The 25,356-nt window shown below is 37.7% G+C and overlaps 1 protein-coding gene across 1 annotated transcript in view; it reads left to right on the forward strand.

The window, feature by feature from the left end:
• LOC107696540 (CUB and sushi domain-containing protein 3-like) overlaps nt 1–25,356 on the forward strand; it is a 193,207-nt gene that overhangs the window by 97,512 nt on the left and 70,339 nt on the right. Inside the window, exons 29-41 of the mRNA XM_016496907.1 lie at nt 1,019–1,123; nt 1,807–1,925; nt 2,077–2,146; nt 4,686–4,802; nt 4,903–5,112; nt 5,193–5,381; nt 7,023–7,200; nt 9,948–10,093; nt 13,287–13,367; nt 14,250–14,363; nt 15,640–15,828; nt 16,245–16,391; nt 21,538–21,726. Of these exons, the coding sequence (XP_016352393.1) occupies nt 1,019–1,123; nt 1,807–1,925; nt 2,077–2,146; nt 4,686–4,802; nt 4,903–5,112; nt 5,193–5,381; nt 7,023–7,200; nt 9,948–10,093; nt 13,287–13,367; nt 14,250–14,363; nt 15,640–15,828; nt 16,245–16,391; nt 21,538–21,726 (1,854 nt within the window). The remainder of the gene's footprint in view (nt 1–1,018; nt 1,124–1,806; nt 1,926–2,076; nt 2,147–4,685; nt 4,803–4,902; nt 5,113–5,192; nt 5,382–7,022; nt 7,201–9,947; nt 10,094–13,286; nt 13,368–14,249; nt 14,364–15,639; nt 15,829–16,244; nt 16,392–21,537; nt 21,727–25,356) is intronic.

A 25,356-nucleotide genomic window follows, 5' to 3' on the forward strand; every position in this document is an offset into this window, starting at 1 on the left:
AGAGGGAAAGAAAGTTAGGCAAAAGGCGGAATCGAACCCGGGTCGATCGCGTCAAAAAGCCAATGACACAAGCTTATCCATCTGTGCCACTGGAGCTGATGTTTTACAGTCACTTTTAACTAAATGTAAATATACACTCCGTATTTTTTATTCCATAGTAAGGGCAATTCATACAATACATTTAAACTGAGCTACTTTAATACCATCTCCGAACTTTCTACCACGACTCTGCTGTTCTTCGGCTGGTTCTTCCCTGTATACGTTGATTGACAGATGTCTCGTCCAGTCAGCGGTGAGTAATCCCAAACCAATGGCGCTGTCTCAAACTATACCTACCTCTTCCGGTTTGTCTGATTTGTCGTTGTGTTTTCTGACTTGTTATAATGTTTTCTGAATTGTTGTTGTGCTTTCTGAATTATTTTGTTTTTTAGACTTGCATTTGCGTTGTAATTTGTTATTTTGTTTTCAGAATTGTGATTTGTTTTGCACTTCTCGGTCACCATACTTAATGGTCTTCTTGTCGTCGAGAGACAGTGTACAGTGTTTGGAAGAGTGTTTCTGGGCTGTTCCTGGAGGATGGGAAACACTGCTTTATAGTGTCCTGTTGGGAACAGTGACTTTATCTTGCTTTCAGGGACAGTCAAGGTCTTTATGGCTGCACTGTGGGAGCAGTAATTGAGATGGTTCCAGCAGCTCAGAAGTTGACCTCAGAGTTGAACTGTACAGCAGGAAGTATTTAAAACAGTGAGGGTGCAGTATCACAAGACAAATGTTAACAGGTGTACCAACACTTTTCTTCACAGCATGGACATTAAAGATGTTCCCATTAATACAGTCTGATGTGGTCATAGGCCACACTTTGTTATGCTCTAAACGTCTTTGCTTGGTAATCCACTTTATCTGATTCTTATTTCCACCCCAGCTAATGTGATTTTGACTGTGCAAAAGTAAAGAATTGCAGCTTTTCATAATCTTCTGCAGTCCATTGCATGCATAATACAGTTTTTTCCTTTATCAGGAACCACCATTCCTCAGCTCTTGAATAGCACATCTAACAGCCTCTACCTGAACTTTGTGTCAGACATCAGTGTGTCAGCAGCAGGCTTCCATCTGGAATATACAGGTACAACTCAACAGCAGAGTGTAACAACATTACTCTATTGATTCCTATCAAATGACCGGGTCCAACAGGACACTCAGTGTTAAATAAAGCCTGCATTTACAACCCTAGACCTTGACCTCTTGGGGAAGTCTTTGGTTTTTCAATTTTCTATACAAGAAACGAGTATTAGATGGATTGATGGACAGATGGATGGACAAATGATAGATAGATAGATGGATGGATGGATGGATGGATAGATAGAGACAAGTGGGAGGATGGATGGATGATATGAACTCAGACCAGATATGTTCCATCTTTTTTTATGCCAAGTAATCAAAGGGGTTAATGGCAATGGAAATAGAGGTGGTCTCAGCCAACAGACGTATTTTCATATCAAAATTTGGCCAAATGATCTGTATGTCTGCAGGTGCTGAGCCAGAGAGAGACACCTGTTCCATACAAAACAGAGCCAGATGTCCACATTTACATTCATAAAATAATTAGCCAGAAAACAGTTCTTCTAACCACATGTTTTCAGTTACCAGCTCACCAAATCCTCACAGGCTTGCTGAAATACAAATCTATCCTTTTAGGAGATTTCAGCATCCTGAAATCTTTTGCACGCAGTAGCTGTCAGTGCTATTCTGTGGAGATTTTTTATATGCCAGATGATTGCAGCAGTTTTGAACTCTGTGTGTTTACAGCTATTGGCCTAGATACATGTCCGGAGCCTCAGACTCCAACTTATGGGATTAAAGTAGGGGATCGATACATGGTGGGAGATGTTGTCATATTCCAGTGTGAGCAAGGATATTCCTTACAGGTGAGGCCAATGTGTTGTTTAAAACATACAGTGCATCTGACTTATTTTTTGCATTGATCTTCTCCTTCGCAAACAGTTTTGCCATACATTCATTGAAGCACAGTTCTGCATTTGTGATTTGAAAATAATTATCTGTTTTGTTTCTGTCTAGGGAAATGCTCATATCACATGCATGCCTGGACCAGTGAGGAGGTGGAATTATCCGGTACCTCTTTGCCTCGGTAAGGTCTTACGAAATGGATTGTGGAAGATTGTGTTTCTCAGTTTCAGATTCGCTTTCATCAGCAATTGAATAAGAGGCTCTACGATGGGTTATGTGAGTTTAGGCTGAAGTTTGATTCATCATCTCCTCCTAAATTCCTCCCGTCCCAGCAGGTTTTATTTCATTCCAATCCTAAAATGCAGAGCGTGGCAGAGTTTTCGATCACACTATAGAATATTGTGATGGATTATCTGGTGTTTATTTATGGGATCGTGTTTAAAGTGAAAGCCAACTAGAGCCTTTACGTTTCAGTGTTTGGCTTCATTTTTCAACTGTTTTGGCCTCAGCCAAGTTGAAAATCCTGAAATACCCAGCTCAATAATTTACCACCCAGCTGCTCGTACACATTCTGAATACAAGCGCTCCCACAACTGTGACTTTTTTAACACTCCTTTCTGAATGTTTTCTGCTCAATTCAGAGGTCAAAGATATCTCTAAGCTTGAGTTTACATGAGTACTGTTGTTTTGTCACTGCAAAAACCTTTTTCCAAATGAATGTCAAGCTTTTTTTAACACAAACATGACCAGTAAAGCATTTAGATACATTTGTTTTTCAGCACACTTAATAATATGTGGATTTTTTTTCATTCTTTGTTATTTTAAGGAAGTTAAAGTAAATAAATAAAATTGTAAAAAAAAATAATAATAATAATAAAAAATAGCTTAAATCCCACCCCTGCAAACTGACATTCATCTGAAATTTTTCTTATATGATAATTCATTACACTTGGATATATGTCACAATATGGAAGAAAAGATCTGTCGCTACTTCCATTTCGCAACTTTAAAGGTGAAGTGATTTTGGTGCCTCTAATGGCAACAGGTGGAATTGCAAAAATAGTGATTTTTATCATTTTTATTATCGTTTTTGTTGATTAGCTTTCAAACAGGTTCCCACAAACAAACAAGACAGCCCCACCCCCAACTGACGCCATTGGTTGCATTATCATGCACATTTACAGCTGTAAAATCTTGGGTAAACAAGGTGGCCAGGGTATCCCTTAGTACAGTTGATCTTTTGCCCGTCTGTAAGCCTTCAGTGTTGCAAACACGAAATATAATGAATAGAGTGTGAGCAGAAATTATTAGTTTGGTCAATGATTTGTATGTGTTTGCGGGGGACGATGATGGAAAGATGGAGAAAGATGGAGATTCTCTTTGACTGCCAAGCTGATGTGCCAGACATCTCTCCCTTTCACTGCATCAGCCCATCCTGTTTCTAGAATATCCTGTGTGGCCAGTAGGCTTTCCTACAAGACCAAGTTTGTGTCTTTTTCCTCAGATCAGTCCATCACTGATCAAGGGCCCCTTGTTTATCTTTTATATTGCTTTGGCTCATGTTTGAGTTGGCCGTCCCTTGACCTGCCCAATTCCCTTTGCCTCCTGTTTTAAAGAAGTTGGAAGGAAGTTTCTACTACTGATATATGCAGCAACGTTGTCCAGTCTCTCCTGTGCCAAAACTAGACTGTTTGCTGTGATCTCCATAATACCGTTGGAATCACGACTTAAATCCCCAGACATGTTGATGCTTTTGATCATGTTCTTCATTCCTCCAAAAGAGACAATAGCTTTTGTATTTGTGCCAACAAATAGACTGCAGATCTGAATTTCTTTTTTAATTTCAGTGTGTTCATAGCTTTTATTTCTGTTTAAGTGCTTTTCTGCTCCTCTATTTTGCTGCTTCTTAAGCAACAGTTTAATCTAAGACTAAGTGAAAGTAAAGGACTGAACACAAGGGAGTTGACGTAATATGTAAATGGCATTACTCTTGCCAACTGCAGCTTTTAAACTGATACAGTCATTTTGCAGTCTGAGGCACATGTTCTCAGTCAAAAAAAAAACGTTTTTGGCCAAGTGCGATCACACATACAATTTTTTTTCTGGTTTACAGGAACTCTCAGCACTTTCATATATATGCTTACGGACAGTTAGGATGCATCACCGCTAGGGCTGTGCGACTACTTGTTCTTCAAATTGATCTTATCTCAATTATTAGTGGATCACATGACCTCAGTTGCACTTCTAATTCCTGTATCTATATAAGTTTCATAAAAGCAGCAGTGGAATTTAAAATTTGAATTTAAATTCAATTTAAAATTAATTGGAATTATAATTAAGACTATTATCAACAGACATGAATTAATATTGATCAATAGTATATTTATAAATTAAAATTAACCTAGATTAATAAATTCTTATTTATTAAATAACAAAAATTATTCAGGATATTTAATGCATTAATTTAATTAATGCTAATAAACTGAACCTGAATTGAGAATGTTATCAAATGTTCAGATTAAAAGACTATTTTAAGGTACATCGGTGTGTCCTATTTGTCAAAAAGTACTGTTTGTTTCTTATTGGGAACATTTTTTTAAGGGGTTTGACTTGTGACATTTTTTGTGCTGTATTCATTCAGTGATGCAGTAGAGATGGAGTGCATGATGTGCAACACTTTTGGCTGTGAATAGAGTAAATCTTTATCTGTATATTCACAGCTCAGTGTGGTGGAGCAATGATGGACGTTAGCGGAGTGATTCTGAGCCCTGGTTTTCCTGGCAACTACCCAAGTGGTCTGGATTGCACCTGGACGGTCACCCTTCCCATTGGCTTCGGTACATGCATGTCATTAAACTGTGTAGGAATGAGCTACAAAATTTTGTGACTCAAGACCTTTTATCAGTGTCACTTACCGTGGTCAACATGTTGTTTAAGGAATCCACGTGCAGTTCCTGAACTTCTCCACTGAGGCAATCCACGACTACCTGGAGATCCGAAGCGGGCCTAGTGAGACTGGTACAGTGATTGACAGGTTCAGTGGGCCGCAGGTTCCTGAGTCACTCTTCAGCACCACCCATGAAACCAGCTTCTTCTTTCACAGCGACTATTCCCAGAATAAACCTGGATTTCACATTACATACCAAGGTGAGACTTTGAACATTTCCCAAGATCAATTAGGCATCTTATTTTGTATTAATTCTCCTCAATTGTTTGTTTTTCTTCAGCCTATCAGCTGCAGAGCTGTCCTGACCCCCGACCTTTCAGGAATGGTATCGTAATAGGCAGTGACTTCAGCGTGGGCATGACGGTGTCTTTCGAGTGCTTACCCGGTTACTCGCTCATCGGCGAGACCTCTCTAACATGCCTCCATGGAATCAGCAGGAACTGGAACAACCCTATACCACGCTGTGAAGGTGGATTTTTAATCTTGTCCTCACTATAAAATCTTTATACTATTCGCTATTGAAATTGAATGACCTCAGTGTTTCTTGCATGCAACTACTCACTGTAAGTTATTATGAATGTGTCATCACTTGCTTACAGCTGATAACATTATACGCAAGCTCACGAGTGAGATTTATTGCCTTATCTCAACAGTATTACTAGATTATGCGTGATGTTAAACAGCGCCACGCATCTTCATGGTGAGAACAAATTCTCAATGGCTCACCGATCAACATTATTTCCCAAAGCACAAAGAGGTGATGTCATAGCAGAGCGATCGTGGCTAAGAGATGAACTTTAAGAGATAAAACCTTTAAAGATGCACTAGGTCATTTTGTTCTTGTTTCACCAGCTCCTGTTCATCTTCATAAATCAAGATGAAATGGCCTTGGATTATATACTGACATCTAATTGCTGAGATTGGAACTGGCTGATTTGTTCTGAAAAGTGCAACAAAGAATTGTTTTAATTCAAAGTAAAGCCTTTGTTATGGAGATAGAATTTTTGCATAATTCCAAATAAATAGATTATGATCCACAATAAATGTAAAGAGATTAACAAAAATTAAACAGATTGACAAATAAATAGAACCACAGATCTTAATTTCACAAACATGAATTAAAATCACAAATAAATAAAATGAGATTTGCAAATAAAAAACATATTCACAAATAGCTTTTTATGTCACAATAACAATTTTGCCTGGCATTCATTTGTGAATGGCGTCCTGTGCATTTGTAGATCACTGCATGCATTTGTGAATGGCGTCCTGTGCATTTGTAGATCACTGCATGCGTTTGTGAATGGCGTCCTGTGCATTTGTAGATCACTGCATGCATTTGTGAATGACGTCCTGTGCATTTGTAGATCACTGCATGCATTTGTGAATGGCGTCCTGTGCATTTGTAGATCACTGCATGCGTTTGTGAATGGCGTCCTGTGCATTTGTAGATCACTGCATGCATTTGTGAATGACGTCCTGTGCATTTGTGGATCGCTGTGTGCACTTGTGGATATTAAAATATTTCTAGCGTCAAAATGCTGACAATCCACAAATGCGTGGACTCCACCCACCGTCTACGCAAGCCAATCAGATAACAACCACATTTCGCTCAGGTTAATAGTCAGGTTAATAATCTAGGCATGTTTTAAATGAAGATGTTTATATGCACCAGTATAACTATATATCGAAATAAGCTGCAATATTTGCCTAAATATATTTTACAGAAACACTGATGTCACAAAAATGTCACACAGAGACTTCCATGAATATTTTTGAGTGATGACATGAATCAGAGATTTAATTTGTTGAAATGGACAATATGGTTCACTAAATCATGGAAATGAATTGAATAACATTAATGACGTTTTTGCTACTGATTTTTACAATCATACTTCCTTATAAGCAAGGAAGAATTACAAAGAAATCTACTTAGTCACTGTTATGGGGTTGTGTGTTGTTTACGTTAACATTTTTTTAACGACTGTTCTTTTTTGTGTGTGTGTGTGCAACAAAAGTGCAAAATTCTTTGCAGAAATTTTACACAGATGTTCAATCTATGCACAAAATGTATGGTGTCAACATTACTTTTTTTCTGTCTCCCCAAAAGCTCTGTGTGGTGGAAACATCACCTCCATGAATGGCACCATCTTCTCACCCGGTCACCCAGCTGAATACCCCAACTTTCAGGACTGTGTGTGGAGTGTCCGGGTGCCCCCTGGAAATGGCATCTACATCAACTTCACTGTCCTCAGCACTGAACCCATCTACGACTACATCACTGTGTGGTAAACTCTCATAGGAATCTCTTAAATATGTCATGATGACCTTATTAGGAATCAGTTAATATTCGTCAGTGTATGATAAATAACAATAACACTGAAGAGTTATGGAACTGTATATGCAGATGAATGAGCCACAAGAACAGAGAGCCTTTTGTGACCACACTCCAAACGTCCTTGAATGTAAGACACTCACTCTTGTGTGCAAAACAGCCTGCAGTCCTCTGAAAAGCCTGAAAGCACACTTGCTTGTGTCTGTGGAAGGAAATCATCCTTTAAATCTCCCAAAAACACTTTTATGACTAGCTGCCACCTCATTTGCTTGGTTAGGCATCACAGTATCTCTCCATTTGAAAAGTAGTTATATAAATTGCCTTTGCACAGTTCTTCAAGTCAGGAGACAATTTTCGGGATTAAATTCAGTTTCGCTTCTGCATTCCCTAATGTGGTGTCTTGTTACTAAATGGGAAACTTCACACTTGTTTTGTTTGACTTTGTCTGGTCTTTGATGACACTACATAGAGGTGCCATTAAATTGCACATTAGCTAAATATTTACATCTATGTTTCGATACATATTTAATATTTCAGTGTAGGAAAAAAATAGATTATAGTTCTATTTATTTACCATTAGTGCATGTTTATTGTTTTTATTTATTTTTTTCATATAAGTGTACTGTTTCATTTTATTTAAAAAAAAATGTATTATGTTCTACAAGAAAAAAATTTACTTAACCTTAAATTTACCTTAATTATTAATTATCTTGTGCAAAAGTTTAAATATGCTTGGTTTGTAGGCATAAATGACTTTCTGCAGCTTTTTGTAATAGTTGTGCATAATTTCCCTTCTGAGCTTTGTCTCTTTAACCTTGCAGGAAAGATTTTTTGCTAATTGGGTATACTTCATTTTATTTGCTTTCTGTAGCTACTGGTTTTGGCCTCCTCATGGAAATTAAACCCATTTGCTCCAGTATTTTAGACAAAGGGAATGTGTCTTCAAACAAGAAGAAAAATCTCTAGAGGTTTGGCAGGCTTAATATAAGGAATAATTAAACAACAATACAGATTTTATACTTAAAGTTCTTTGAGGAAAAATTGCTAAGTTCAACTTCCAGGTTCCCGAATTGAAGCTGTTTTTGTAGCACAGCACTCAACTTTTGAAATTATTATCTTCTTGATAGATTCTGAAAGAAAGAGTCACAGATAACAGCACGCTTTAGCCAGAGTTTGTGTCCTTACAGAGTCAGTTTAGGCCAGTTGGTTGTATGGAAGAGTAGAGGCTTTTGACTAATTGTCCTTCACATCGTTGTGACACCCAGTTGCGGGAGAGATGGAATAATGCATTGAATGAAACCCATGATGAATCCAATAATTAATGTCAGCTGTTCACTTTTCATATCAGAAGTCCCTCTTGTTTAAGAAAAATTCCAGAGGGTACTTTTATTTATTAATGGATTCTGCATACCCTACACGCACCGTTGTTTTAAATAATGCATTTTCACCACGGATAGAGGTTACATTATTATTGCATTTTTTTTCTTACTTTTTTGCTTGGTACAATCTGCAGTTGAGATTGCATTTATGTTACATGTTGCAGTGCTTCAGTCTGTCCCAAAAACTGCTAGACAACGTGCTCTACTAAAACTTGTGAACAAACTTACAACCACACCTCTGTATTTCTCTCTCTGGGTGCTCCATCAGTTCCTCGGTGTGCTGCTCCTAGTGATCATCCCATGCATCATAGGTGACCTAGATAAAACAGTGTCTTCTGGTTCATTAGTCCAGCTCTATCGTTCATGTACAGAACAAAGACTTTATGCATTTCTGCTAGGCTGGCCTAATGTAAAGACAGCAGCAGAAATGGCAGGAAGATAGTTTAATAAACTAGAAGACACAGAGAAATTACTGCCTGTTTGGAGATGCGCTTCTCGCTTTTTCTTGCAGTCAATAATAGGGGAAATATTGCTGTCTCCACTTAAAGTCCCATTTCAGACAATATGGCTCATAAAAGCAGCGTTCAGCGCTGTACTGCAGCAGAGATCAGTCTTAAACTATGAAGCATGTAGTTTATTTACTCTCAGTGTAATTGCAGAGTCATTACTTTTGCTGGGCCACTAGGTTAAAGCCGCATTTCAGTGACTTAAGGTTCATAAAAGCAACCTTAAGTGATAAAGTGCAGTGGAGATGAGTCTTAAAATGTTTAATTTATTTACTCTGTGTGTAACTGCAGAATCTTTACTGGTTGTTTCAGACAACACTGAAAAAAAATGAATTTGCACTTGCTGTATGTGTTGTTTTAGGAGCCTACTTTAAATGCGGAAAGTATATTTGATTTTATACAAAGCTTTTTTCCATCTTTTGTTCATCATTTAATAAATTACTGCATGCTGCTATGATCAACAGAAGAACTTTTAGCAAATTCTCTTTACCACCCACAATAATAATGCAACGTTAACTGTGCCAGGTGAACAAATTCGTAAACAAGGCAGAATGTATAATGAGCTTTATTTCCCTAGAAGAGAGATGTTTTTGCACTGAAAAGAGTGACAACGACTTAATTTTAACACTCAGGCTCCATTTATTGTAGATTGCAGGTTTTTGCGCCGAAAAAAAAAAAAAAAAGGTTTTAGAAACCCTTTGTTTCCCATTGCATAAGTTGACTTAGGCCTGAATAAATTCCAAATAATGAGATCAGTAATTCTGGATGTAGCTGTGGATAAATTGTAAATCTCGCTCCATTTCTATTTTTTGCAGGGATGGTCCTGACCAGAGTTCACCCCAGATCGGTCAGTTCAGTGGTAACACAGCCCTGGAGTCTGTCTACAGCACATCCAATCAGATCCTCATCAAGTTCCACAGCGACTTTAGTGGAAGTGGTTTCTTTGTGCTTAGTTACCATGGTGAGATGCTCCACACACTTCAGGTTCCATTCATAGACATGTTTTACCAGCTTATCCAATCAGCACCTCACTGACCGCTATGGTTTTTAACAACACAAATTAATTAAACAGTTGACCAAACTGCTTAAACACTATATCATTTGCCTCTGTGAGAGACTGAATGATTTACATTTTTTATCCGTTCAAAGGAATTTTAATTGAGGGCAGGTAATATATTCAGACTCTGTAGACTCATGTATATGGAAGCCACCTAATAATACTTGCACTTCTGTCTAAATGACTCCTTAGACTTGTTTAATTTTAACCTTGGTACTAAAAAATTTAAGATTCTTTTCAAGAACCTGAGATGATTTGTAAACAGGAATTGGTGAAAGTTGTCATTACTGTGTCATTTCAATCCCCACCAGGCATTTACATTGGCTTACATTTACACTTACATTTACATTTTCATATTGACTTGGGTCAGACTGCTGACTAGTATTTATAGTTTGTTACATGCTTTCATATTGATCCTCGGTGCATGTCAGCTGTCATTCTGGGCTTAATGATCCTGAGATGCATTGAAAGAAAATGACCATTTCAGACTGTGAGTCATGCCAGCAATCAAAAGGTTATGCATAGAGTTCTCTGATTAGTCTGGTTTGTATATTTCCATTCAATTTCTCTAAATCCTTAATTAAATGGATAGGCTACCTAAAATGAAAAATATTTTATTTAGTCAGCCTCATGTCAAAAATGTATAACTTTCTTTTTGCTGTGGAACACAAAAGGAAAGGTTTTGAAGAATGTTCATGCTGCTCTCTTCTATCCTGTCCTGAAACCAGCATATGAGAGCTTTATTTGAGGAATAGTCTGAAATTTAAGTTCTTAATCACCATTCACTTTCATTGTATGGCAAAGAGCAGCAACGCATTCTTCTTTAAATAAAACCTTTTTTGTTCCACCAAATAATTTTTTTTAGATTAAGACATAAGGGTGAGTAAATGATCACATTGGTTCTGTTATTCTTTTAACACTTTATACATTTAATGTTGTGTGTTGGCAGTAAAAAACTCTTTTGTTGTGAGATTTTATGCTCCAGACCGTATTGTTTTGTCACTCAATGAGTTCTGTTTCTTCACCTGTCTTTCGTGGATTGAATTGCAGATGACTAATTTTGCATCTGCAGATATTTTAGACTGTGATGCGCATACATAACAAAGAGAAAGGATCGTCTAGATTTACTCAGATTTGCCCTGGGAATACCACGTTCCATCATAATGAGTTTAGCTTTGATTCCGTTTGATTCTGAATAAATGGGGCACAGAGCCTGAAAGCCAACTTTATTTCCACCAACTGCTTTGATATGAATTAGTAAAAATTACCATCCATTAAACTGAAATATTCATCTAGTATTTAGTATGTTATCTAATCATATTAGGGCTATGTTGGGTCTGCCAATCTGCTCTCTGATGTCGCATCCTCTAGTGTTTTAAAGCCAATCTAGCCAAAGCAGCTTAGACAGGAATCTATGGAATATGATTATGAGCTCGGAATGGGCTCTCAAATGCAGAGATCATGCCCTCCAGATTCACTAGTGTGGGGGGGGGTTTAAAACACAACCCTCTGTTGTTTTTTACCTTCCTTTTTCACACCCACTTGAAAAGCCTCTTGTAGGGAAGTATAGTGTCTTCAGCCACCTGCCTGCTGATCAGAGCGTCGAACCTCATCTCCCCGGGCTGCCCCGTTTGTTGCCGTTCCATTTTGGCCACTTACCCCAAAACACAACAGGGAACCCGTCAGGAAGCAAACTGAGAAGGAGCCACATGCTAAGTGGGCTTCAATAGTTAATTAGCTTGTTTCCAACTCGGCCTTCTGAAACCTCAACTTGGCAAGAGAAGACAAAGCCTCATGATGGAAGACTCAGCTCATGATAACCTCAAAGCGAAGAACTCAAAGGTTTCTGATATCCATCTTAATCAGTGTGAAGTCTCTACAATTATGGCTTCATGTCAAACTTCGAATCAGCTCGACTACTTCGAGGTCCTGTTGCGTTTGCAGTTTTCATTAACACCAGAATAATTAACTCGCCAATTATGCTGTGCAAAGCTACTCGGTAATTATCACCGACACTCGTGGCTATATAGATTGCACAGGAAAGGGCCACAGTGCTGTTATACTCTCACAACAAATGCATTACTCATGCAATCCGTAGCCGGATAAATGTTCAGTTAATTCCTTCTCTTCTTAAGTGATTCGCTCATTATGCGAGTCGTTTTGTTCTTGGCTTCTTCAACGACCGTGACACGCTCACTTGCTAGCGTGTGTATCCTGTCATAGATGTAAGAGATTGATAAGGCTCTGTGCTAACATCGCAGAGCGGCCCGTAACGCAGTGATAGTCACCCTTCCATGCACCTCAGTGTCACCCTACTTAATCATATCATTATTTGTCACGGCAGGTTCCTCTGTCATTAGTACTGTCTAGATGCCAACGCAAATGTGCTGAACGTCACACTGTGCCGGGGCGTTTTTATCAGAGGCAACAGATTTCAATGAGAAAATAATGGGCTGAACCAAAATAAAATGAGAAGTATTATGAAATATGACATTTAATATTATTTGCATCAATGTTTGTCTGTTCAGAAGCAATGTCAGGGGTGCAGCAACTACTTTGCCTTCATAAAAAATGGCTTGAATATGAGGGGTAAAAAGTCACATGAGGAGGCAGTGCTTTCATGTCGCTGGGATTGGCTCATTGTCTCGACGTAATAATGTGTTTGACATGAAAATAAGTTTGGCCACACACATGCACAAACATGAGGTGCATTCACATAAGTGAAATTTTAGTGGAATTTCAGTGTAGTGATGTATGAAGCACAGTTCACAAAGAAATCACTTTAAAACCAACCATCTTTCTGTTGATCAGTGCGTTGAATCTGCATGACCAGCTTGAACCCATTGCGAAATCTGCGTGGGGAAATCGCCTTCACACTTCATTTTGAGATGGAGCAAAGAGAGCTTTTAGAGATAACTTTGTACAGATGAATACATTGATAAATACTGTATAAATGCTAATTATGATTTTATATGTATTTTGAATGTATGCTTTTATATGTATTTTTCATTACATTTCATTTCATTTTTAAGAGTTTTGAATCTCTTAAAACTCATCAAATCTTTGTGACCACATCTTTTGTCCACTTCTTTTGCAGCCTACCAGTTACGAGTGTGCCAGCCTCCACCAGAAGTGGCAAACGCAGATATCCTGATGGAGGATGATGAGTTAGAGATAGGTATGAACACGTGCTATTGCTATTGTTAATAAAAGTGGTTCTGATTCTGTTCAGGTTGGCTTGAGCTCTAGCATACCAGGTTTATTTAAAAGTGAAGTGTGCATTTTTTTTCAGTGTTCTCCTATCCCATTTTATATAAAGTAAGCCATTTGTAGATTGGCTCCTGAAGAGTATAAATACCGTGGCACTTTAATAACATTGCTCTGTCTTTTTGTTTGTCTCTAATACCTGGAGAGAGCTACCTGTTACCATTATCATTGATTGTTCCCCCAAAAATAAAAGTCTTTCATGATTTACATACCCTTTTATGTTCCTTGCAAAAATGTCTTGTGCTTCACATACATTTCCACTCCACCTGTTACAGGAGTCACGACTCATTCCAGCCAACTGTCATCTGCCCTCATTGCCAAAGTGACTACTAAAATAGTACCCTAAATAAGACCCGTTCGTAGCATAAACGTTTCACCTACTGGCATGTTGGCACAAATTATCAAGCCTGGCTTTTCTGGTGCTTGAGAAATTAGGACAATACTGTAAACTAGATAGATTCACTTTGCCCTGTTGCCTAGACACTGGCAGTGAATTGAAATGCCTCTCTGCATAGGAACACTTCAATGCGTCATACGTCTGATGTTTTCCAGGTGCTTACGCATGATTATTTTTAGATAAGCAATGGTGGCGGGGTTCTCATGCAAAGCCAATACAAGCAATTAATTAGACAGGGCTGCAAACGCTGCTGTTTTACAGCTCAATTATCAACCTCTTCAAGTTTATCCTTAAAATACATACATCTGTCTCCGTTAAAACCAAGAAGGTTCGCTGTCCCACCTAATTAAACGGACACTTAATCATTGCGACTCTCTTTCTCTCTTTGCATCTCAGGTGACATTATCCGCTATCACTGTCACCCCGGATTCACCCTGGTGGGGAGTGAGATTTTGACATGCAGGCTGGGAGAACGGCTACAGATGGACGGACACCTTCCTTCCTGCCAAGGTGGGGCATACTCTTCAAGAACAAAGCCCCTTATATGACACAGACCCACCAGCTTCCATTTACCAGGATTACGTGCCTAATGCATCCCCTTTCAGACACCAGAAGGAGTGCAGAACGGGGGTTAAAGGTTTCAGTGTGTTGCCACGGAAACTTCCAACCTCTATCCACCAGTAAATTGCAGGATATTGGGATCGCTAGACTATAAGCTCAAATCACTCAGACGAGCATCATACATGTAATGGAGGGTAAAATGTGATCAGAGGTGATATTAATGATAGCCCATGAAGAGCTCAGTCATTCCCTGTCACTGCTCCTTCCCTCACATTCGCTGTTGATGAGTGATGCGGCTCTTGGAGTTTAGTGGCTCAAACAGCTGCTGCCATTAATCTTTCATGGCTCCCTCCTTCTTTCTGCATCCCCACGAGAAAGCACTCACTTTGTTAGAATTTGTCCTATGCTTAGATTCAGGAGAGTGCCTGGAAACAGCAGTTCAATCATTTGTCATGCACATTAAAGCAGTTTCGGAGCAGAATAAACAAAGTGAGCCATGGAGCAGGAGAGCTCATGAAGTGTTTTGCAGAGTATGTAACATTTCAGGCTGACTTGATGAAAAATTGTAGCTTCTTTTTTTTTTTTCCAAGATGACAGACGATGGCCGCCATCTACAGTTTCTGAGGAAATATGGTACCAGGAAAATGATTTGCTGTTTTAAAACTAAGGAATTATTGTGATCAATAGATACCAGACCTGATTTCATTAACTATCGAACTAAACTAATTCAGTTCACAACTTTAGTCTTGGAGTTTAGTTTAGTTTAGTTTAATTTAGTTTTGTTGAATTTGGTTTGGCTAATTAAGTGTAGCCAACTTTAATTTTGTTGAGTCCAGTGTAGTGTTCTCTAGTTTAGTTTCGTTTCTCTGAGCTGATTTCAATTAAGTTTAGTCTTTTTCTAGGATTGCTGAGTCAAATGTAGTCTTGTCTTGTGTTGTCTAGTTTAGCCTAATTGTATTTAGTTTGTTTAGCTTAATTTAGTCTAATCTAGTCAAGTTCAGGTTTGTTGAGTCAAGTGTTGTCTTTTTAAACTGCTGATTTCAGTTTAATTTAGATGAGTTCAGCTGAAATTAACTAAACTTTTGCTGAGTACCACATGAAACATGAAGACTTTAGTGGAGTAGTACCACATAAAATATGCCCATCTTATTGATACATAAACCCTAAAATTATCTGCTTTGTACAAAATGAATAATTAATAAAATGGGTCTTTTATTCCCTACAGTGCAATGTCCTGCTCATGATGTCCGATTTGACTCCTCTGGGGTGATTTTGAGCCCTGGGTATCCAGACAGTTACCCCAACCTACAGATGTGTTCATGGAGCATCAATGTGGAGAAGGGCTACAATATCACCCTGTATTTTGAGTTTTTCCAGACTGAGAAGGAATACGACATTCTGGAAGTCTTTGATGGTAGACTTTTTTTCTCACTTAAACTAGGCTGTTATTGTAAACATGTTTAATTTATGGAGATCTTTGCAACATATGCAACATTGAGTTCTCCTGATCCACAAAGTCATAACACTGCTTTTCATTTCACTATTTTTTATACAACATGAAAAGTGAATCTTGAATTGATATTAATCTAATAAGAGTGGATGTGCCTCTCACAGGGTGGTCACCATTTGTGGCCAAGGCCGTTATTATCTACACTTTGTCTGCTTCGCCCATTTTCAAGATATTTTTTTCAGAAAGTAATTTCAAAAGCCTAAGCCAAATTGTGTTCCACCTAAGCATCAAGCTACTTTTATGAGTTTAATCTCTTTTGACAGGTATAATTTGGTATAACAGTCCTCCTGAAATTTGTCTTTCTCTTGTTTCTTTTGAAGGACCCACAATTCATAGTCAGACACTGGCCACATTGAGTGGTGACCTCCCCACACCCTTCAACATCACCACTACTGGCCACCAGCTTCTTCTGCGCTGGTCAGCTGACCATGGCACCAATAAGAGGGGGTTCAGCATCCGCTATGTCGGTGAGTATCAAAGTATGTATCCATTTAAATCTCTTTATTGCTTGCATGTTTTCCGTCTCTGGTCTTGAATCTGAATGAGCATGTATACTTGGAGCTGTGGAAGTGTGTTTGGGTAGTTGACATGAAACACTTTTGGGTTGATTCCCTTGACCTGTTACACTCTTAATTAAAAATAATTCATGATTTCAAAATGAAATTCAAATCTCAAAATGGATATTCATTTTATTTACAGTATACTGAGCATTATAATGTTGTGATGGCTAAATATATTTTTAAAATGATTGATTGTAGTTTTAGGTATTTTATTTTTAAATTATTTAAATACAATACAATTTTATTAGTTATCAGCCATAACATAAAAATAATTATTTGACTCTTTGGTATCTTTGTATCTTTGTATTTTAAAATCGATGCATCCCTATTTAAAACATTTTCAGACCAAAGGACAATTTCAAGAAATAGATCACAATTTGTCAAAAATCAGCATTTTTCAATATTTACTGACCCTTTTCCTTATGCATGCATTTCTTCTATATACATTTTATTATAAACCTGAAATATGTGTACTGATAGGGAAAAAGGTTATTGGATCTTATGTGTCAACTACCAATGTCTGTCAGAATCTTATGAGTGTGCATGTGCATGTATATGTTTGTGTATGAGTGTGACTGCATGTGCATGTACTGTATATGTCTGTGTGAACATGGATGGATATGTACATGCTAAAAACATTTCTGTGTAGAAGTTACTTTGCATGTTAGGTACTTTGATGAGTTTATTTTGTCTTCTTTCCCAAGAGAGGGGTACAATACTACCTTACTTCAGCTCATATATGTTTGACAAATATCCTTTGCAGTTTAGGTCATGTACTTTACAGTCTCTTGGAAAAAAAATCATACTGACAGAGCAAGAAAGGGCTGAGACCTATGGCCCAATAGTGCACTGTTGTTGAGTGAATGCTACACTTGCTGTTGCGGATGTCAACCAAAGACCTGGGGACTCTAAATACACATATTGCGCTCTCCTTCACCACACCTCTCCTTTCATTTCCTCAAGCTTGAGTGTGTGTGCTCAAATGTAGTAGAGTCGACTGAATAGGGACAGACAAATCTACAGAATGAGGGTTTCCTGTGGTCACTTAAAGTGGATAGTTTCCCTAGTGTCTCAGTGGTTTTTCCACGAAAAGATTTTTACAGACATGGGAAATGTGCTGTTCTCATGGACACGACCAATTCTTAAGTCAAGTTTGTTTAAAATCTGGTGATCATGTAATTCAGCATGATTTGAGAATGATCCAAAGAGCATCCCATGCTTCAGAGGAAGCAACAACATCTGACCATCACATGATTCCTTTGATTAGTGTACTTATTTGAATAGTGACCTATAAATAGTGCTGAATCTTAAATATTTCTTATTATTTTTATTTTTGTCTTCTTTTTTTTTTTTCATTATATCATACATTTTTTTTGTTTAATTTAATAAACTTTGTGTTTACTTAAATTAGATCTTGAATCCCAGATTTTGGTCTCTTTTACTTTTAGACCCCGTAAATTGAAGAGATAATATTGATGATGAAAATGTTCAATGTTATTATTTAACTTATTTTGTTATATTTTATTATTATATCATAATGCGTTTTTTGTTTTTTGTTTTCAAAATCTTCAAATCTTTGTTTATTTCCAGATTTAAATTAGATTTTAGTCCCAGATTTTAAATATGGTTTCTATGGAAGCCCGTTTCCGGCACTGAATAAAAAAAAATTTTAAAAAAGGTTATTGCGACTTTTTATCTCGCAATTCGGACTTTTTTTCACAGAATTGCAAGTTATAAAGTCAGAATTGCAAGTTATAAAGTCAGAATTGCGAGATATAAACTTGTGAGTATTTTATTTCTCAGAATTGCGAGTTTATATCTCACAATTAATGACTTTTTAACTCACAATTGCGGGTTTATATCACGCAATTCTGTGAAAAAAAGTCAGAATTGCGAGTTTGTATCATGCAATTCTGAGGAAAAAAAGTCAGAATTGTGAGTTTGTATCACGCAATTATGAGAAAAAAAGTCAGAATTGTGAGATAAAAAGTCGCAATTACCTTTTTTATTTTTTATTCAGTGGCGGAAACTGGCTTCCATAGGTTTCATACTTTTAGACCCCACTGTATATAAAGTGCAATGTAAAATCTTGATGATTAAAAATAAATGTTTTATTTTATTTTGTATTATAGTATTATATCTTCTAAATATGGTCTCATAATTTTAGACCCCACTGTATATAGATTAAAGATATGAAATGCTGATACCTTCACTATAAATAACCTTCACTATATAAGGGGCAGTTGTGGCCTAATGGTTAGAGTGTCGGACTTGTAACCCACAGGTCGTGAATTTGAGTCTCAGTACCGGCAGGAATTGTAGGAGTTTCACCCTCAATACCATGACTGAGGTGCCCTTGAGCAAGGCACCAAACCCCCAACTGATTCTCGGGCGGCGCAGCAAAAATGGCTGCCCACTGCTCCGGGTGTGTGTGTGTGTGTGTGTGTGTGTGTGTGTGCACTTGGATGGGATAAATGGTGATTTATTTGAGAAATTTGAGTATGGGACACCATACTTGGCCACACGTCACGTCACATCACTCGCTCACTCACTCACTCAATAAATAACATCACTATTCATTCAGCAATCTGGGCTGGTAACCAAAAGGTTCAAACCCGAGCAAGGGTCGATCCTTGAGCTATCACCATTGTGCCCTTGAGCAAGGCACTTAACTTCGGGTTGCTCCTGGGGACTGTTCCTATAACTCAATTAATTCCACATGCTCATGTGACAAATAAAGACTTTATTCTGTACTTTATTGAGTGGTACTGTGCGTATCACATTACTGCAGTGGCAGGTGCTCAGATTTATTCTCATATCAACACTGCGTGTGTAGATTTTAGTTTCAAAGTGCTTTGGAGTGTTATGAAATCTACCCTACCCTCACAAGTCAATAGCTTTCCTTTACTTGCACTTGCTCTTGCTTTCTGCAGTTAGCAACATATTCTCACTTGTAAAGCAATGTTTACTTTCAGGAAGGCCTTTTCTGCTGGAGGGTACCAGCACTGCTCACCTCAATTTTGTTTTCCATCACAGTTGGATGTCCAGAACTCAGATTTTACTGTTGTTAGGGCCGCACATCCTGGCTGAACTTCTGTTCAACTCAAGCCTGGAGTGAATTTAACCAAATGAGGTGCCCGTGAGAGTGGAGGTCAGATGCTTACACTTCCTCTAACCTGCCTGTTTGAGATATAAATAGGCCTCATACCTACATCCTCTTCACACTTCTGTTGTTGGTGCAGGTGCAGAAGGAAGTCATGTTCGGCCATGCGTTTCAGAGTGTCTTTGAACTGAGTGCAAACTGACATCCCACGTTCTAAGTGCTTTTCAGGCTTTAGCCTCCTGTCAGTTGTTTTCTGCTTGTGAAATCAATGATGAATGGCTTATACATTTCCCTCGTTAGGATATAAAAATTTCCATATCAACATGTTAATACTTTGTTTCAGTTCAAAGTCTGAGAATCAGTTTGAATTCACTCACAGTCTGTTGTGAAACTTGGGTAGAACCAAGTCTAACATCATGAAAGCTTCTTTCTGTCTGTGGAGCTCTCTGTTGCTGTCAAGGTCTCTCTCTGAGTTTGATTGACATGGTTATTGATGTGCTTATGTTTGGTTTCAAACTGAGTGTGTGACTTCAGTGCCTTCAGAAAGTATTCACCCCCTTGAATCTTCTCACATTCTGATCCTGTTACACCATCAGATTGTAAAACATATTTTAAAACTCAATATTTTTAGCTCTGCTCTAACCATTCACTACATGTATCATTTGTAGCATTCGCAGAGTAATTCAGTAAGGCCATTCCAGAATTCTAACTTTCCGTTCAAGAACTTATTTTGTAGTATTTGCCACATTCTTTGGTTCTTTTGTCCTGCTGAATGGTCTTAGCCCAAAATGCAGATCTCTTACTAAAGTATCTTCTTTATAGCAATTATTTTTATTACAGCAATTTTTTTTTTTTTTTTTCATTTATTTTATTATTCTGCCAGATAAATTTCCTTAATTTGGGTCCAATTTTTATTTTTTATTTTAGAGAATTGTGGGGAAGTGAGAAGAAATAATACTATATAAAATCAATTAATCTGACTTGCCACATAATAGCAGAAGAAATACTTTTATACATTCTGAATGCACTGTTTATGCATGGCATGCTTCTGTGTGACTGAGCTTAAAACAATAGATTGATTTTTCTAAATAACACGTTTTTTAAAAGGTCCTCCTTTTTCATATTTTAGATGCATATTTGAAATTATTGTACAAATGCATTTGTTTACAGCATAAGTATCGATAAACATGGGCATGTTATTTTACAATTTTATACAGTGACTCCAAAAAGCATTTATACACTTATGCTACACTCTGGATTTCATTACATTAGATAACAAATCAAACCATTTGTTTTTAAATACATATAGCAAAAGGACCTTTCATATGAAACAGATACAGTCTACTGTTTTATAATTAAGACAAAAGATGTTAATATGATGAACTACACCTGTGGTTAGTGCTAGGACACTTTGAGGAGAATTGACTTCATGCATCCACTAGAAGTACTGTGGAACCAGTTGGTTAAATTTTGCCTAAGTGACTGAAACATTTTAAGTCCGTTTTGAGAAAAGGTCATAATTGATGCAATTAAATTCATGCATTTTTTAAACTGTGGCTTAAGTCCTCAAATAATTTGTGTAGCTGTTTTAAAGTTAAAAGAAGAAGAATTATTTAGCAGAAGTTAAAAAAATAATTCTTTCCAGAATTATCTTCTGTAATATAAATTCCATTGCTAAATTTCAGTGGGCGAAAAAAGTAATAAACCAGATAATGTGACCTTTTCACAAATTATAAAATATTGATCAGCAGCCTGTGTCTCCAAATGTCTCCAAGACACCAGGCTGAGGCATGTTGAATGAGGCACATAGTAGTTTTACAGTATGTTATTAAAGCAGAAAGGCTTTATAAGTTCCTTCAGAAAGTATTCAACCCCCATGTCACAGGGCCCTGCTCTGGGTGGTGATTAAGGAACTGATGGGGTCTGGTTTCTATCTGTCTGTCTGAACAGCTCTGTACTGCAGCACCCCGGACTCTCCCCTCCATGGATCCATAAGCAGCCAGACAGGAGGACACCTAAACAGCCTGGTTTGCTGGGCTTGTGACCGTGGATACCGGCTTATTGGGAAGAGCACCGCCGTTTGCAAGAAGACCCCCTTCGGCTACTATGCCTGGGACGCCCCGGTTCCTGCTTGCCAAGGTAAGACCCAGCAAATGAGGATGTTTACTGGTCCATTTTGCGTTGAGTGAGCTGGTAACCCAAGTACGTTGTGGGTTCAATACTTTGACCATTAGCCATTTAACCAGCTTCGACATTAATGGTATTTACTAGCGCCAAGTATTTCTGATTTGCAAAAACAATGACCATCTTCAAACTGTTTTTCCCTTCATATTCAGCTGGGATATGGGAAAGTATTCTAGTTCTGGTTTCAATATTTCCTAATATTTCAAACTTATTACAAATATTTTAAAGCATAATATGGATTAAACAAATAATTTTGATTAAATTATAATAATTTTCGCCCATCATTAAAAAAAATAAACATCAAGGATAAGGTCATTTACAATAGAAGTAAAGAGACCAATTTCTGGAGGATTTTAAAACTTAAATGTGAAGCTAATAATTTTGTTTAATAAAACTCCTGTAATTTTGCAGTAATTTTAGAGTTTTAGGCTTTACGATATCATGGCAAAAAAGTTTTAAAATTGAATAAAACTTTGCAAAGAAAAGACTTTTATTTAACTAAAATAATGTGAACTCTAACATTGTTTAAAGGGATTGATCACCCAAAAATGAAAATTCTGTCATTAATTACTCACCCTCATGTCGTTTCAAACCCATTAGACCTTCGTTCATCTTCGGAACACAAATTAAGATATTTTTGATGAAATCCAAGAGCTTTCTGACTCTGCATAGACAGCAGCGCAATTGACACGTTCAAGGCCCAGAAAGGTAGTAAGGACATCGCATGCATCATGGTACTCTCGTGAACGCGCAGCGGAGACTGACACAGAAGAGAGAATTGTTGAATAAAGTTGTTATACGATGTTCTTACTACCTTTCTGGGCCTTGAATGTGTCAGTTGCATTGCTGTCTATGCAGGGTCAGAAAGCTCTTGGATTTCATCAAAAATATCTTAATTTGTGTTCCGAAGATAAACGAAGATCTTACGGGTTTGGAACGACATGAGGGTGAGTAATTAAAGACAGAATTTTCATTTTTGGGTGAACTATTACTTTAAGTTTTGTGACTACTACTGAAACAGTATTTTAACAGTTACAGATTTATCCCCATTCACTTTTATTGTAAGCGCCTCACTGTGACCTAGATTTTTGCCTTTTTTTTTTGTTTAAAGAAAAAGACGGACTAGTCAAAATTAATGTCACGTCTACATTATGCCACAAATGCCGTCAATTAAGTGTTAAACTTGCATTGAACTTGTATTCTTTTCACACCTGTATCTTGTTGACTAAAACAACCAACAGACCTTTTTTAAAGTCAGCAGGTAGTAATTCAGTGCTGGCAGATATGATCAGTAATTTTCCTGATGCATCTCTAACAAGCTTTTGCGGTCAGTGATGGAGACGCAGTAATTACTGTCGCCGCTCTTCTCACTGATACTGTTTATTCATGATCTGTTTCATTTGTCAAATTAATGACTAATCTTCAGAGCTCTTTTTATCCATCTGTGTGGTTTATCCTGCTCCACCTATCCTCTCAAATACAGCTTCACAGTAGAGTAGATGAGCCTGACAAAATAGTTTCTGAGGCCGCATATTAATGCAGGCCTTCTACTCCTGCACTAATGTGACAAAATGGGCCCCTACTCCCTCTAAAGGGCCACATGCTCTGGTGCCACTAACATCAAGTGACACTGAAATGACTCTTTAAACTTCCAAAAGCATTCTGGGCACTTTTCGTTTTTTGTTATCCTAAAGCTAAGCAACAGTTCATCTCACGTCACTGTCAAAGGCCACTCTTGGTGAGGAACGACTTAATGCTTGATGTGTGCTCTTTAATTACTGGGAGGTTATTGTTCGGCTTCTAATGGCTGAGTACTGACAGTCGGATGGTTAGGGCTGTAGCTTTGTTTCTCAAATGTACCAGTGGTTTTGCTGCTCAATAAATCTAGAGGGCTTTTGCACAGCAACGATTCATACTTAGCGTCATCTAAAAGTACTGTGTGTTGATAAATAATATGTTCCAGTGCTGCTTGCATAAGGGAGAAGGAGAGCAAGAAGCAAGATGGAATGTTCCATTGGCTGGTTTGCCACACTGATGACAAGCATAGTTATAGTGGAATAGTTAAACTCTTTGAGTGCTATTTCATTGTTTCTGAAAAAGATCTGCCATTACATACAGGCAAACCTTGACTTTGATCGTCTGAAGTCATAGAGTCAATTTTCATTTGCCCTTCTCTGTTTGACTTTTCATTTAATACTTTTAATACTTTTAATACAATATTGATCTCTCTTATAAAGTGTTCAGCCTAAACTTGAGTGACTTTACACTAAACTTAATGAATTGACTAGGCTTCTTAATTCCAATTCTTAATGTAACACCATGCAGTGACATTATGAAGTGTTCTGTGCTTTCAACTTTGTGGAGAACTTTAGTTTGGGGGTGGTCGTGTGCCATTCTTTTTCTTATTATTATAATTATTAAATATGAATGTGCTGATATTAAAATTCAGGCAAACACCAGTAAGGCAATAATTATTTTCTTGTTATGGATGATATTACACTATTGAATCTAGGCATTACAACATTATAATGTACAGCACAGAAAATGGATATTCATTTGAGATTTGCTACAAAATTACATTTCACAGTGTTATTAAATTAGTGTTAATAAAGACTATAAAGATAAATGTAAACAATGTCTTTTCTCTCAGCTGGTAACCGATATGGTATAAATACAGTGGGTACGGAAAGTATTCAGACCCCCTTCAATTTTTCACTCTTTGTTATATTGCAGCCATTTGCTAAAATCATTTAAGTTAATTTTTTTTCCTCAATGTACACACAGCACCCCATATTGACAGAAAAACACAGAATTGTTGACATTTTTGCAGATTTATTAAAAAAGAAAAACTGAAATATCACATGGTCCTAAGTATTCAGACCCTTTGCTGTGACACTCATATATTTAACTCAGGTGCTGTCCATTTCTTCTGATCATCCTTGAGATGGTTCTACCCCTTCATTTGAGTCCAGCTGTGTTTGATTATACTGATTGGACTTGATTAGGAAAGCCACACACCTGTCTATATAAGACCTTACAGCTCACAGTGCATGTCAGAGCAAATGAGAATCATGAGGTCAAAGGAACTGCCTGAAGAGCTCAGAGACAGAATTGTGGCAAGGCACAGATCTGGCCAAGGTTACAAAAAAATTTCTGCTGCACTTAAGGTTCCTAAGAGCACAGTGGCCTCCATAATCCTCAAATGGAAGACGTTTGGGACGACCAGAAACCTTCCTAGAGCTGGCCGTCCGGCCAAACTGAGCTATCGGGGGAGAAGAGCCTTGGTGAGAGAGGTAAAGAAGAACCCAAAGATCACTGTGGCTGAGCTCCAGAGATGCAGTCGGGAGATGGGAGAAAGTTGTAGAAAGTCAACCATCACTGCAGCCATCCACCAGTCGGGGCTTTATGGCAGAAAGGCCCGACGGAAGCCTCTCCTCAGTGCAAAACACATGAAAGTTTGCTAAAAAAACACCTGAAGGACTCCAAGACGGTGAGAAATAAGATTCTCTGGTCTGACGAGACCAAGATAGAACTTTTTGGCCTTAACTCTAAGCAGTATGTGTGGAGAAAACCAGGCACTGCTCA

This window comes from Sinocyclocheilus anshuiensis, unplaced genomic scaffold (genome assembly GCF_001515605.1).
Source record: "Sinocyclocheilus anshuiensis isolate Anshui unplaced genomic scaffold, SAMN03320099.WGS_v1.1 scaffold590, whole genome shotgun sequence".
In the NCBI taxonomy this organism is placed as follows: Eukaryota; Metazoa; Chordata; class Actinopteri; order Cypriniformes; family Cyprinidae; genus Sinocyclocheilus; species Sinocyclocheilus anshuiensis.